Consider the following 16,285-nt stretch of genomic DNA (forward strand, 5'->3'; position numbering starts at 1 on the left):
AGTTGTTTTTGTTTTAAAACTCCCTTTCTAGAGGCGCCTGGGTGGCTCAGTCAGTTAAACCTCTGACTTTGGCTCAGGTCATGATCTCACGGTTTGTGGGTTCAGCCTGCGTCAGACTCTGTGCTGACAGCTCAGAGCCTGGAGCCTGCTTCAGATTCTGTATCTCCCTCCCTCTCTGCCTCTCTCTCTCTCTCTCTCTCTCTCAAAAATGAACAAATATTTTAAAAAAGTAAAACTCCCTTTCTTTAATTATAGTTTGAGGGGAGTTGGGGTAGGAGCTAGAGGCAGGTGCTGGAGATTGGGAGCTTCCACTATGGGGGTGAAGACAGGATGGTAAGGAGGTGCGGAGAAGAGCCCTGGGTAGGCAAAGAGCTGGTGTGTATGTGTGACTGCAGTTGATTGGAGCCGGGCAGAGGACACTTTCACAGTAATCTGGAGAATGGGCGGCCTCCATTGTTAGAGAGACTGTGATGAGAGGTAGAGGGGATTCTGTAAGAGAATCTCAGGGCAGCTTCACAGAGCAGTCACGTACATGCTAGGGAGCAGGTCCCAAACTTCAGTACAACGCAGTCACCGGAGGTGCGTGTTTAAAATGCAGAGTCTCGGGGCACCTGGGTGGCTCAGTCGGTTAAGCGGCCGACTTCGGCTCAGGTCATGATCTCACAGTCCGTGAGTTCGAGCCCTGTGTCGGGCTCTGGGCTGATGGCTCAGAGCCTGGAGCCTGCTTCGGATTCTGTGTCTCCCTCTCTCTGACCCTCCCCCGTTCATGCTCTCTGTCTCTCCCTGTCTCAAAAATAAATAAAACGTTAAAAAAAATTTAAAAAAAATAAATAAAACGCAGAGTCTCTGCATCTCCCCCAGGATCCTAGTCAGAAGGTCTGGGGTAGGCCCAGACCCAGACATTCTTAGCAAGTACCCCAGAAGATTTACATGCAAGAGGGCTGGCGATGGGGCATCTGGGTGGCTCAGTGGGTTGAGTGTCCATCTCGTGATTTTGGCTCCGGTCATGATCTCACGGTTCGAGAGTTTAAGCCCTGCTTTTGGCTCTGTGTTGACAGCATGGAGCCTGCTTGAGATTCTCTCTCTCTGCCCTTCCCCCACTTGCATGCATGCACTCTCTCTCTCTCAAAAAAAGAAGAGGGCTGGAGATCACTGCAAGGAAAACCAGGTTCGGAGGAGAGGGAGATGACACTGAGACTCTGCAGGTCATGATGAAGACAGACACACGTGCAGCAGGTGTTCGAGGGCATTTCAGAAAACTTAACAACTGTGATACTGCTGACTCCATCTATCCTGAAGGAAGGAAGAGGGGGAGGGAGGGCGGAGGGCACATGAGAGATGTGGCAGGCACCACAGTCAAGACTCTCCCTTTTTTTTTCTTCTCTTTTTTTAATGACTGGTCTAGCCATTTTTTTTTTTTTTTTTTTTTTTTTGTAATGACTGCATATAAGAGGTCTCATCATTTTAGATAATGGAAGTAATTCTTGAGGCTCCAAGTAACAACACTAATCGGTCAGAGAATAACATTTATTGATTACAAACCAAGTGTAGGTCATTTAACTATATGCTGTGTTGAGCCCTATTAAAACCCATTACTTAAATCTGTAAACCCATTACTGATCGTTCTGTAAAAAACTACAGATTTCTACAAATATGTGGAGTAAACTAAGGGAAGGGAACTAGTGCTTATATTGTCAACTCATTGATAGCTCTTTCATAAAGAAGGGTTGACAGTTTTGTTCTGGAACACAATGGCTGAGTTCAGCTGCATCACTAGAGCAAAAGGGACAACGGCATCAAAATGATGTGAGAACACGTAACAATTGTTGCTTTGTAAATCAATGCCAAAATAAAGTCTGTAGGAACACCATCAGGGTAGGATTTCTGTACTAGGAAACACACCCTGGGCACAGGAGATTTAGTAGGCATATCAGGTCTACGTATTAGATTGTAAAATTTTACAGAACAAGTTACAAACAACTGGTAATTTAAGACTAGATTGTTTAATCTTACAAAATAAACTAAAAATACAAAAAATCAAAGAAATTAAAATTTCCGAAAACATGAGGAAGTCCATTCTGTGTTCTCACTTAAGCGACTGGATAGTAAATGAGAAGATAATAGATACGTCCCACAGGAGAGCTGACTGCCCTCAAACACACTATAAAATTGTGAACAGTTACACTGGAAAGTTACGTAACAAGGTGGACAGGGAGTCCTTCATCATCTCCTGTTCTTTATCTCGGCTAGCCTCAGTATTCTAAATGAAGTAATAAGAACGCTGGACTCTGGTCAGAGAAAGGCTATCCGCTCACTGTGCTCCACAGACATGTACCAGACAGAGCCCGGGACGCAGAACATGCCAGCAGCCAGCGCAGCTCAACTGCATCCGAGGGTGCGGGCTGGGTCTCAGGCTGCCTGCACCAACTATGACCTTGTTTAGAAACAAGACCTGGCCACTTCCCGTAGCCGTTCTACCTACAGAGTTTACTTCTATGTCCTGCCTTATTAACTACACTATTAGCCAAACTGACATGCAATTATACAAAGTAAACAGTCAATATATTTGTATGTTCCTTGTTTACCAATTAGCAGTGTCTTTTATCTGCCTGTCCATATTACTGGTATTTTAGAGTGAAAGTCCCTCCACTCTGGGGAGGGCACTGCTCATTTACATAGGTGGAGTGCTTAGAAGCAGCCCTCACAGCAGGCTTTTGGCTTCAGTGGAGAAGCCTTCATGATTTCTTAGAAAGGATAAGAAGATGTATGAGAACCACCCAAACCAGCTTCAGCTGTCATTCCCTCGGTAGACACCACCACTGAGGGCTATCCCCATGCACAGCCCTATCAGGGCTGGGGGAAGATGTGCCGCAAGCTGGCTTTCTGTGGAAACTGGGCCTTTACCTGGGGCATTAGGGGCTGAAATAGAGGGCTTTCCAGCTCCAAAACACAGTATGTCTCATTGATGAACTATAGGTAAAACAAAACAAACAAACAAAAAAACAAAACAAAACTGTAGCTTCTGAAAATAATTGGAATTTTATTGATCCTGAAAAAATTTCTTTTGTGACTATCTGCAAAATCAGTATTTGGAGGTTTCTAAACTGCAGATTTAAGACAAGAGAGTTTGCGATTTAAGACCAGAGAGTTCTGATAATCTTACAAAACACGGCCCTCAGCTTCTGCGGCCTGAGCATTGCTGGTGGACTTAGCTCCCAGGCAGGCACAGGTCACAGGTTCTTGATTGCCTCGCTACCGCTGCTTAGTGACAAGAATTCCCACTGTGAAAACAATCTTCAGGTTCAAAAACAGAAACAAGGCCGATAATAATGAGGGAATAAGAAGTGGCCTTGTTTTGTTTTGTTTTGGGAACAAATTGTATTTCTCTGTATGTTTCCAGTATTTTCCAAATACTCTGCCACCATTTTTATCATCAATTTGTATATTTTAGACCCATGTGTAGTTGTTCACATTATCTTGTATTTTTTCTATTAGTAATGTCCCATTTATTCATCTGATTTACACTAAATGGCATCACAAAAGCCTCAAAGAAAGCACGGTCTGGCTAACATTTACAACATGTGGGGCGCCTATTAAGGTAGGGGAAGGAGACCGGGTTCCTTGATTCTGCCAGGATGTTGCCACCCAAGCAAGACAAGAGGTAACAGTTAATTCTGGCCAAAGAAAGGAGAATCTTTCTAAGTTTTAGTCAACTTCACTCGAAAACCAATACTACCTAGGTAAATCGCCCTTTGAAAAGTATGACACGCTACACAACTGCAATGGGCTCCATTATTTAACAGTCAAAATACATGGTGTGTTTAAAGGCAGTAAAGTTTGAAGGCTGTGAGCATATGTTACACAAATCCGGTGAAGTACATGGAAACACAGACCAATGCCTAGGGGACATGATGTCCAGAAAGCATCAAATGGTCGTATCTCATGCACAGACCTGGCTGGCCTGCTGTGACTGCTCTTTTGCCAAGAGGACTGTCGTTAAGCCTTGGCTACTCTGTGCCAAAGAACCTGCAATTAGGTTCCGGGACTCCATGACCTCAAGTTTCTGTTCCCACAGAAAAGATGTGAGTTATTTTTCTTTAGGAATGTTAACCAAGAAGAAAATCTGCTCAAATTCCTCAGTGGTAGTGAACTTGAGAATTTAGGAAATGAATAGTTGGTCATCAAACAGCAGAGAAAGAACAAATGGAAACCCATAAGTTTCTATGAGAATTTAGTTTGGTTCTGATCTAAGGGAATGGAAGACAAAGGCCATGTGCACAAAGAACAGGGCCATGCATCCATGGTGGGGACTGCACAAATCATTTAATCCTTCAATTAAATCCTAAAATTTAATATTCAATTTTAAAAATTGGTATGACCACACAAATTATATGATTTGTTTTTTACATTTTGGAAAGCTGTCACTTGTTCCCATGTCATCTCTTGAAAATATAAACAGCTAATGTATTTTTTTTATTTGTAGCTATTGGTTTCACATCATTTTCCAATTATTATTACAAAATACCTTACAACCTAAATATTTTAAAGACTTTCTTTTTGGAGGGGCTTAAAGCTTAATGACCAAAAATAAAATGTAAAGCTGACAGATTAGGTATCATGTTTTGTAAAAAGTTATAACTGATGATAAATTTTCCAGGATGATATAATTAAATTAACTAAGCACATTAGTACAACTGCAAAGAATGGGATATTGTGGAACTTGTTACTGAGTTTCCTGCCCACCACAGATAAACATAGATGAAAACCAAACAGCCATAAAAATAAAATTAAAATTAAAAAAAATATGATATATGCAAGAAATATAAAGATATGAAGAAAGAGGCTTTTGCTCAGAAAGAAAGGGAGACTTGGTCAAAAACATGCATCATTTCCTCTTCGATCTAAGTGAACGCCATTTCTTCTTGCCAAACAGAAAGCAGAATGACCTTTCAAACATTCTGGTTGGGATTTTCTCTACCAATCTAAATGATATGAATCTAAAATACACCATGCAGCACAAGGCTAAATATTTTTAGAAATGAATGTAATTTTAAAAAATGCTCGTAAGAGAGACATATTGATCTTAAGCTTATATAAAGATTAGTTTTTTCAACCAAAAATTTATTTTGCTGCCCTAAAATGCTCTTTTATCACAAACATATCCAGTGCAAAAATATTTTTCATATGTTGAAAATAGAAACCAGCCACAAGCAAAGGGTAAAATCTGTCCAACGGTGACAAAAGAAATATGTATTTATATTTTATTTCAAATTTCCCAAATCGGGTGTAGTGAGACATTTCTTGGAAGATGGAATCCCATACAACACAGGTCCCATTTGGGACCTCATTCAAGACAATGATTTATCAACAGTATTAAAAGTACCTTAACATAACACAGTCTGCACGTGTCTTGTGGCACAACATCAGAGTATCTTGAAAACAAAATACAGTTATCGGATTATTTTTCCAACTAATTTGCATACAGCACCTGTTAAAAATCACAGCCTTTGTAAACTATACGCTCTGTCCCAAAATCCCAGGGGTCTGAAGTTTGTATGCACTGCTGACACGTGGGCGTTTACACCATAATCCCCATGGAGACACGGAAATGCCTAATTATTTTTCATATAGTTCCAGTTGGTAGTCTCTTTTTCTTGGCCTTCTTTCCAATCTTGGCATTAACAAAAGCCAAATTATTTTAAGATGGATTTTTGAGCTGTTAAATCCCGTTCCACATGAGGTGGAAGAGATAAACCAGGTCTCTTAAATATATCCCTGAAACCCAGATGGATGACAAGATCCCGGAATGCCAAATCCACAGCAGTACAATTTGTGAATGGATTGCATGAGGGAGGTTTTCCTTCCTCTGCCAGCATGCTCCATCTGGGTAAATCGAGGTGAGAGGAAGTTGCATAACTTTCAGTCCTTTGTGGAATGCAAGTGCCATGCCACCATCCTAAACACATGGCCACATGATGCACTTGAGGTGGGGTCACAGGAGCCAGGATGTAGACCCTCCCCATTTCATTTCGCTGAGGTGTAAAAAGGCCTCTTCGTCCCCGTTAAGCTGAAAGATTAGTTTCTTTTTCTTTCTTTCTTTGCTTTTCTTTCTTTCTTTTTTTTTTTTTTATACCTAGGACATCTTTGTCTGCATTGCCACTCTAAGTTGGATCCTTCCCCTCTACCACAGTTTGGCACAATCACCATAACACATCAGGCCTCGTCACAGGGACAGCCCTGCCTCCCTTGCTTTTTAGATCTCTTCTTAGCTAAATTTTTGAATAAATAATATAGTCATATGGCTCAGCAATTTAAAAAATATAAACTCATATACAGAGAATTATCTTTTCTTTCCCCACCCCCCAGTCTCCTTGCTCCCCTCCCACCAGGCAAGTGCTGTTACCCGACCTTAGGTATCCACCCAGACAGAGTGATGCACTCACAAGCACACGGAACCCTATTCTTCTACCCGGCCCTTTAAAACAAATACTAGCAAATAGCACAGTTTGCCTTCCCTTTGAAAACAATGTACATGATATATATATTTAACCTATATGTATATATAAGATCTTCCTTATATACGTGTATATATGTAGTGTGTGTGTGTGTGTGTGTGTGTGTGTGTGTAGGTGAATGTACATATACAAGCTTATATTTTTTTTCTACTTTCTTATGGTAGTATAATGTTCCATTTTATGGATCTATCAGAATGTATTAAACAAGGGCCTCCTACTGAATGCTTAGGGTATAACATTTAGCTTGATTTCAGTATTGCAAAGAAAATTATTTACATATTGTCCTTCCCCACGTAGGTGACCATATCTGTAGAATAAACTTTGAAAAAATGGAATTGCTGGTTGAAAGTGTACGTAACTTGTAAATCTGAAATTTACTGCCATATGGTCCTCCCTAGGCATGGACCACACCCCCCCCCCCAACATTGTGACAGATATCAGTTTCCCCTATATCCTCACCAATCCATCATGACTCATGTGTGATGTAACTTTGTGGTCTTGGATACAAACATTTGGATCTGATGCATGAAAAGTGGCATCTCCTTGAAATACCTTATTTACTCATCTTTCAGAAGATCACAGTTCTCTCCTCCTACCACTTGGCTGCATCCTGACTTCCTGTGCCTGGTCCTCCACATCTCCTCCCTGACATCTAAATATTGGAGGGCCAGGGTTCCGTCTTCTCTACCCACAGTCACTTCTTAGACGATGTCAGTCTCCATGTATAAAAGACCATCTTTGCGCTTATGGATTTCAAACTCACTACCTCCAGTCTGGACCTCTCACCTGAACCTTCCAACTAGGCATATCAAACTTAACATGTCTAAACCAAGTCCCTGACCTTCCCTCTCGAGCCTCTTCTCCCCAATCCCCTCCACCTCAGTGAAGAGTAATGTTCTCCCTTCGAGCCCCAAATCCTGCAGTCATACTGATTTCCCTTTCTTCCCTCCTAAGCCACAACCAACCTACCATAAATCCTGACATATCCAGAATACAGCTGAATATCCAGAGTGTAACCATTTCGCATCACTTCCACCCCAACCACCACCTGTCAAACCACAACCAGAGGGTGGGCTGGATTGTTGCAAAAGCCTCCTGAATGGTCTTCCAGCCACTGCTATAGCCGCCTTGCCCTGTCCTCAAGTGATCTGCTGCAGCCATTCTGCTGCTCAGACCAGGGAAAGACCTCTCATCTCACTGAGAACAAAGCCAGCCCCTGTGTCTGGCCTACTGTTAACTCTGGCTCATTGTTAACGCTGGCTCCTACCCAACCCCCTCCCCGCCCCTCCGTGTCCTGCCGACACTGCAGCCATACTGGCCTACTAATTCCTGCTCTGACACATCAGCTCTCACACCCAGGCCTCTGCCTCTGTAGCCCCTCTTTCTGGGAGCATCTCTTTTCCAAATGTTTGGAAGGCTTGCCCTCTACCTCCCATCACGGCTCCATCACAAGTCACTGAGGTCTTCCGGGAGCACTTTATTTACAAGAGCCGCCCTCTGCATACTCTGGGCACTCTGCCTCATTGTTTCCAAAAACACTCACTGCTGCCTGACAGCCAATGTTTTATTTATTTGCTTTTTGTTTACTTTCCGTCTTCCACAACTAGATTTCAGCTTCATGAAGGCAGGGACTTAGACCTTTTGGAACAGGTTTGCACCTTTGATGAATGAGGTTGAACATCTTTTCATTTTGTTTTAGTCTTTTGAATTCTCTTACTGTAAACTGTGTCCATGTTATTTTTGAAGACTATAGGGCTGCTGGCCTTTTTCTTACTGATTTTAGGGGTTCCTTACATATTAGGGAGATGAGCCCTTTCTGATATATACGGCTAACATTGTTTCTCAGTTTGTAGTTCTTGCAACTTTGCTCCTGATAGTTTCTGCCCTATAGAATTCTTTTCATGCAGTCTATTTATATCAAGTTTTGTTGTTGTCATTGTCGTCGAATGTTATGTTAAAGCTTCTGGGTTTGTGTTGTTTCCTGCCTGCACCTCCAGCTTCATTTGCTGCTCCCATCTTTGTCACGGCCACGGCCGATGGGCCTTCCTGCGTCACCCTGCGTGTGCTTTTCTCCCTGCCTGAATTCCTGTCCCCACCTGCCTTGTTCCCAGACACATCACTTGCTGGACTCAACTCCTGTTCTATAGGAAGTGTGCTGTGCAGCGGGGCTCTCTTCACACGCCTGTGTCCTGACATTCCACCTGGAGCCCCCCTGGGGGAAGGGAAGTAGGGTCCCAGCTCTTGTCACACTGGGAGTAAGGACCTCATAAATGTCTGGTGAATAAAAGAATTAACAGATAAATGCAGCACTCAATGTTCAGTTCAATTCAACATATGTTTGCCGAGTACCAGGCACCGCTGTTGGCGTTCGGGCTACGTGATGACTAAGCTCCTGCCCTCAAGGAGTTTATATTCGGGTTGTAAGAAAACATAGTAAGTAAACTATATGGTATCAGGAATGCTTTTATGACCTGAGGTTAAAGTAAAAGCACCAGTTCTGAATTACAGATTCATAATCATCTCTCAGGATTTTCAGTATTTCCTCCCAACGCTTTTTTCCTTACAGAACTAGTCCAACAAGTAATGCTTCCATTGGGATGACACTGATTCTATCTGTAAGCCCGACTCCATCCCAAGCTTCAATGCAGTTGCTTCAACAAGTTATTAGCTATTTCCATCTGACCATCTACTATGGTCTGAATGTCTGCTTCCCCCTCCAAATTTATACTTTGCAATTCTAATGCTCAGCATGATGGTATTAGGAAATGGAGTTTTGGGGAGGCGCTTAGGTCACGAAGGTGGAGTCTTCATGAATTAGATTAGTGTCTTTATAAAAGGGACCCCAGACAGTTCCCTAGACCCTCCCACCACGTTGAAGACACAGCAAGAAGGTGCCATCTATGAACCAGGAAGTGGGTGCTCACTCACCACCATATGAAATCTGCTGGCACCATAACCTTAGACTTCCCAGCCTCTAGACTTGGGAGACATAAATTTCTGTCGCTTATAAACTGTCCAGTCTATAATATCTGTTACAGCAGCACAAACAGACTAAGACACCATCCTACTGTGATCAGGCTCACCAAACCAGAAACAGACCTTCACAGTCAACTCTCTCCTATGCTGACATTGCAAGCATCCACGTCCCATTGCGGGAAGGGACGTCTGAACATGGAGGGCAAAGGGCAGAGAACAGTCACTCAGAGTCACCAAACCTGTCCTAAACTACTTAGTACCCCACCACCTATAGCACTTTCCTGAAGTGTTCAAGACACGGACAGAACTTGAAATAAGGGCTTATAACCATGTACGTTCCGGAAATGTTGAGTTAAACTGGAGGATATTTAGCATGCTGATGTGTACTGAGAATCTCCAAAGGGGAGTAAGTTTTGTTATGAAAATTTGAGGTCCTTTGCCCAGCGAGCATGACCAGCGTTCCTTGAATCAAACTTTGAGAAATGCTGGCCTAGAAAGTCAACCTCAAATATTTAATTCAGACACAGCTGAATAAAAGGTTTCCATCATCTGAAGCAACCTGTATTTACAATCCTAATTTCTCCTGCTTCCTGAAGCAAATATCTTCCTTCAGCCAGGACAATATATGCCATGTGTGCAGAAAGCACATCTTGATAATGAGGCCTCCTCCACTTTGGCCGACCTAAAAAGCCCTGCTCTCCCTACATTGATTCTGCATTCCCTAAGCCCCTAGGTGTAAGCCCAACTCCTTCCCTACCAACGAAACCTTCTGGGCTTCCTCCTTTCTTCAAACTTCATTTGTACCTATTATTTACAACATATGCTTGGTGGTGATTATAACTTTCAATGATAGCAGAGACCTTTAATTGTTTGTTTTGTTTTTTTTTTTTGCATCTTCATAAGTAATTAGCACATCTTGCCATTGAAGACATTCTATAAATGCATAAGTGTGCTTTCCCTCTCATGTGTTAACATGCATAACGACATATTTTTGACATGGCACGGACTGACCTGTAATGAAAGAATACAGGTTAATTAAAGTTGCTTTAAATTCCTTATTCTTTAAAAAAATTTTTTTTAACGTTTATTTATTTTTTAGACAGGGAGAGACAGAGCATGAACGGGGGAGGGTCAGAGAGAGAGGGAGACACAGAATCTGAAACAGGCTCCAGGCTCCGAGCTGTCAGCACAGAGCCCGATGCGGGCCTCAAACTCACGGACCGCGAGATCATGACCTGAGCCGAAGTCGGACGCTTAACTGACTGGGCCACCCAGGCGCCCCAAAATTCCTTATTCTTAAAAGACTCACCTCTAGATATTATTTACACATCCTTAGAATTCATTTGTTCACTTTTATCTACTACAATCCCTTATTTATATTATATTATAGGACTTGCAGACCACAAAATTTGAGAGCTGGAAAAGCCTCAGAGATCATTTTGGCTGTTTATTTTAGAGCCAAGGATATCTATTAGGGGTAGGGGTGTGTGTGTACATACATATATTATACAAATATATATAAATTTCTGGTATTTGAGAAAGATGATTTATCTGTGGACTTTACTTGAATTGTGGTTCTTCTCAACTTCGAGAACCAAGTGTGACAGAATAATAACAAAAATAGTTGTATGGGAGTGCAGAGCTGAAGGAGCCTGACCCCTCTCCAGCAGATCATCTGCTGAGAGGACCCTGACAGCTCTTATTTAAATAAAAAGTGATGCTTTCAGAGACTGTGAGTGCATAAAGGAAGGAGGGAGGAAGAGGTGACAAGAAAGCACAGATTTGGGATTTGCTCACAGGAGAGATATTCCAGGAAGGTCAAGCATCCCTCCAAATTTCCTCCCCTTCATTTGTGGGGAAGTTTCCCCAATGAAGATATGTTAGGAAGAAAAACAATTTGGCTGCCAATCAATCCCATGAGCAAGGGTGCATTTGCGTCTGAGCAGTTCTTCTCCCTTGAGAGCCAAAGAGGCCCAGAGTTGAGCATGAACCCCAAAGGGGGCCTGCTGTGCTCCACCCTCCAAAGAGAGTTTCTGAAAACCTGAATGTGCTCATTCAATTGAAAATTCCTGAGCTCCATCCCCAAAGATTCGATATTGGGGGTGATGCAAAGGAATAGCATTTGAAACAAGCATCCCCAGGAGATTCTGACCACACTTAGGAGAAATGCTATTAGTGTGATGGTTGATGCAGGAATCTCAAAATGGAACAGGGTGATGGGTACAGGAGGTGGAAGGGGTGTGGTGATACAGTGGATTCTAGAGACCAGTCACTTATTTTGAGGGGTTTTTTTTCTTTTTTTTTTGCCCTGAGTTAGCCTCGTCACCTTTGTGGTCATTCTCTCTACTCTCCCTGATCAGCAATGAAGGTACCTTTCAGGGGAACAAAAGGGCAGGTGGGGCAGACTGGCCTGCTACCAAAGACCCTGCTACTTCTTGGCTTTCCGTGGCTTCACTAACTGTGAGTTAACTAAAGTGCCTGGGGAAGGAAGCTCCCGTTCTTTAAGAAGAGTACAGATGCTGAGGGACTTCTGGGCTCTGACTCCAGGCAGGTCTGTGTCTCACCGCCAGAGAAGTCACTCTTCACCTTCAAAGCTAGGCATTAACTTTCCCCTTTGAAACCCATGCTGATGGGTTGCAATTTAACTATCCTGATGCCACCGGATGGGACTACTTGTTTAAACTTAACTGTAACCAGGCCATTCCAAAATGACTAATTAGACAATTGATCTTAGGTCACTGCATTTTAGAACCCATGGGGCCAGGAGGAAATCATATAATTCAATGTCACTCAGAAGGAGAAAGATGAGGCAGAGAGGGGTAGTGACTAACCTAATACCACACAGCGAGATGTTGAACAGAGGGCACAAGAACACGGATCTCTGGATCCCCAGGGAAGAACCTCTTACTTCTGTCAGACACAGCTGAGAAACATCCTGACATAAATGAAAACAAAAGTTATAGGCTCCCAGATTTCCTTTTGCAAACTTTCTCACACAGAAGTGCTTTCAGAATAAATCTTTAGATGCTTTTATGTTTACTGTGTTGGGCAAGACGCCGATGTGAGTCTTGGACGGAGCAAGTGATGGATGGTGACAGCTTGCTTATCTGGTAACCCCAGCTCCCAAGAACACACTGAGATCCGAGGACTTTGCAAAATAAAAAAGGTCTCTGAGCCATCAAGTCCAGGACATGTTAGGTGTGGCCTGAGGCTCTGCCTGTTCTCTCCACGTGGGAATGTGTTGGGCTCTCACCAGCTTCTAGTGAGACAAATCCATCAAGGTTGGCCACAGGGGAGACACCAACTGCTCAGCAGACTAGAAGCAGCAAGTTAGAAAGGGGGGGAAAAAAAAAAGAGTAGCATACTAATAGGCAGTCGTAGACACAGTACAAATTAGCGGTAGGAAGTGAGAACTGCATGGGAATAGATGGAATAAACCATTAACACTGGAAAGAGATCTGAGCAGGCAGAGCAGGTGTGGGGTCCTCCAGGACATGCAGGCTCCTGGGGGAATTGCCATTAAACCACAAGATAATACCAGATGCTCCTCAACATGACCTTCAGTCATCAAAGTTCAAATTATGTTTGGCAAACCAAATTTAAGGAAGCAGGGATGCACAGAATCTATTATACAAAGTGTTCCATTAAAGGGATTAAAACGAAGGGTAATGAAAGCTTTGATTTATTTGGAAAGTTACCTTATATCCCACTTTACTCAGTAATGAAGCGACCCTGCCATGCATGCAAATCCCTTAGAGCTTTTAGAAAAGGAGCTTCTATTTAAACAGGTCTGGGGTGGGCTGGGGTGTCTCTCCTTTGGAGCCTGATTCTCCCCTGTCATTCAGAAAGAGGGTAAAAACCAATTCTCCTGCCAGGAGAGGAAGCAGGCTCCGGCACACCCAGGCACACAGACATTACCTGTGCCCTGGTCCTGCCCAGGACGCCAGAGGTGCCGGCTGGGGTCTTTGGCAGAAACCTCACCTAATCACTCAACACTGTACCCAAGCCTTGTTGAGTGTGGCGGGGACATCCTCAGTCAGGGGTTCCTGTGGCAGCTTCAGGTCCTTGATTCCTTCCTTCCTTTTTTTTTTTTTTTTAAACCATTTAAATTAAATTTAAATTTATTAGTGATTTAATCTTTATCAGAATTATGTACACAGTTTAAAGAGAAAAATAGTTGTCACCAATTTCCCCTTTTCAGCAGCAGTTGTATTCAGCCCCTATAGCTGAGGTTTTGTTTCCTTTTTTAGTGTTTATGTCCATATTTCTAAGTAACATGCTTATATTGTCTTGATTTTTTTTTTCCTGAGCATTACCTATTTAGTTCCCCAAATGAAGGATGAAAATTTTGCTATTTTCATCTTTCCACTGTCAGGACACACGTAGTCTCCCAGCCATCTGGGGTCTAATTGCTTCTTAATCCAGCTTTCGGACAGTTCTCTCTTTTATCCCTACCTTTATTTATCTCAACTTCCAGGGGCCCCTGGTGCCACCCAGTTCTGGGCGGGTGGGGGGTGGCCCACAGTGTAAATCAGATTGCTGGCCAGGTGCCCCATTGCCAGCCTCAGAGTCTGCTTTCTTGCATCACCTAAGTCAATTATCACTTGTTCAGGTATTTTTCAATTTCCAAAATTTTGTTCCTCCCATTTTCTTTATCCTTATGGGTTTCTGCCTTAAAAAAAAACAACCAAAAAACAAAACCCCAAAACAAAAATTCCTTACTGTCATTTAATGAGGCTCAGAAGGGAGTGGAGATTAAATGCATGTGTTAATATACCACCTTTACCAAGAAGTATGTCATTGATTTCTTTTTCCTTTCCAAAGAGCAAATTATTTTCCATTTAAATTCACCAGATAAAAACATCTAACTCGTTGAAGCAAAGCAGTTTGGGTTTCCTTCTACACCATCTTCCTATCTTTTAGGTAACAGATCAATGCAGTGACTAAAAGAGGAAATTAAAACTCAAACATAGGCTGCCATTTTGGGGCAGTGACAGAGAGAAAGAGATAGACATTATACAGTGAAAAAGACTTCTCCCCAGAAAGAATCTGGCTACCCTTTTATTACCTTTCATAAACTTTTTAAAGAAGAACGTTTATGAAGCTTCCCCTCTGCAGATTCCCATTGAGAAGCTCCCCTGGGTGTGTTCCTCACCAATCTCCTACTTTGCTACTTCTTGGAAGAACAAGCATGGGTTAGATTTGGGAGACAGAGTGTGTGAAGCATGTTCTCCTGTGCTCACAGGTTTGTACACACTCATGCTTGTACAGCCACACCATTTATTACTTACCCATCCCTGTCACTCATGCGTTGACCCAGACCCACCTGCCCCATACCATTCCTGCATCATCCAACATTTCATCCGTCCCTCCACTGGCACTAGAGTGCTTGACTCTGACAGAATGCTCCCACCCTCCCGCCCGTCCGTAGACCCCTCTTTCACTCCCTCTCTCCTGAAGCCGGTGCTCTCCTACCGCACCATGACTGCATCAGAACAGTCCTCTCCTCAGAATTTGTCTAAATGGCGGAGCTTTCTGGAGTGTCTTGGAAGAAGAGGCATCCATCCCCCTTTCTAAGGTCAAGTGTCTCTTGACTGTACTGGATTCCTGCCCCTCACTTCTTCCCTCCTTACCCCCGTCTCATCTTTGAATACCTTCCTGTTCACCTCTTCAATGGATCTTTCCTATTTCTAGGGGCATGGCTTTCTTATAAAGATGTCCCTTTAACCCTCTGACCCCGCTGTACTGCCATACTCTCCTCTTAAAAGAGTCGGCTCCGCAGGCTGTCCCCACTGCCCGTCACCCGGTTGTCCCTGCTGTCCTCCCCAGGGTCTCTTCGGGTCACCTGCCTGCCGGGGCCTGCAGGTTCCCAGCCCACCTTGGCTGGGAGTCTTTACTTCTCAGCATTCTTCTCCTGCCTCCCTCCCTCTTCCCAAGAACACCACTGGCAAAACACATTTCTAGATCCAAAAAAACAAATCAACCCCATAGCTGGGAGTCTGAACGTGTCCAAACTGGGCACACTTTTGAACATGTGGCTGGAGGTGGCAGTGTGACTCCTTACTGTCACTTAGCTGTTTAAATGAAGGCTTATCTAGTAAGAATAGAAGTTTGTGTTTAGAAGTTTGAAGTGCTTCTAAAATAATCCTCTCTTACAGCACTTTGGTACCTGTATCTTCATTCTGTCATTGCCAGATTAAAGTTCTATAAGCAGAACAGCAATTATTTATCAGAAGTAAAATCTCATGCAAATGTTTTTGAGCCCAATACAAATTAGCAATTCTTCATATGACTAATGACTATGTGCCCTTCCGATAACTGTAAACATGAGGAACAAAAGATCAAGGACTCTAAAATAAGCACTTGGGATAACAGAAGGGCTGTGTAGGCGTTCAGCAGTAACTGTGAAACCAAAAGATAATCGTTATGTGCTTCTCAAGATCTTCAAACTCAGAGCAACACGAACCATTACATAGTGGTTATTCTTTTTTGCCTTCCAAGCAAAATTCTTAATAGACAAGACACTTCAGCTTTTTAAATACAAGCAAATATTATCCCTCATTGAAATTAGACATAAAGCTGCATTATGCTAGAGATGAGCAAATTTCATAAATCGATGAAGTTGCAAAAAATTGGCAATAACTCAGACTGTCAATAAATAGGTCTTTTTTTCTGATAAATGTAGTTTCAAATTCTAACAGTCCACAATTCTTCTGGCATCGCATGTGCTTAGGAGAATCAAATCCTTAATACAAGTCAAATCACATTTAGTCAGTTAGTATTCGAGTGACTGC

At 42.8% G+C, this 16,285-nt stretch overlaps 1 protein-coding gene across 3 annotated transcripts in view; it reads right to left on the minus strand.

Annotated features, from left to right (window-relative positions):
• PLCL2 (phospholipase C like 2) overlaps positions 1-16,285 on the minus strand; it is a 196,563-nt gene that overhangs the window by 24,346 nt on the left and 155,932 nt on the right. Inside the window, exon 5 of one of the 3 annotated variants that reach the window (XM_058729809.1) lies at positions 12,323-12,426. The exons of the other annotated variants lie outside the window; for them this stretch is intronic. Within the exon in view, the coding sequence (XP_058585792.1) occupies positions 12,323-12,426 (104 nt within the window). The remainder of the gene's footprint in view (positions 1-12,322; positions 12,427-16,285) is intronic. 3 annotated transcript variants of the gene reach the window in all.

Source organism: Neofelis nebulosa, chromosome 5, assembly GCF_028018385.1.
Source record: "Neofelis nebulosa isolate mNeoNeb1 chromosome 5, mNeoNeb1.pri, whole genome shotgun sequence".
Classification (NCBI taxonomy): Eukaryota; Metazoa; Chordata; class Mammalia; order Carnivora; family Felidae; genus Neofelis; species Neofelis nebulosa.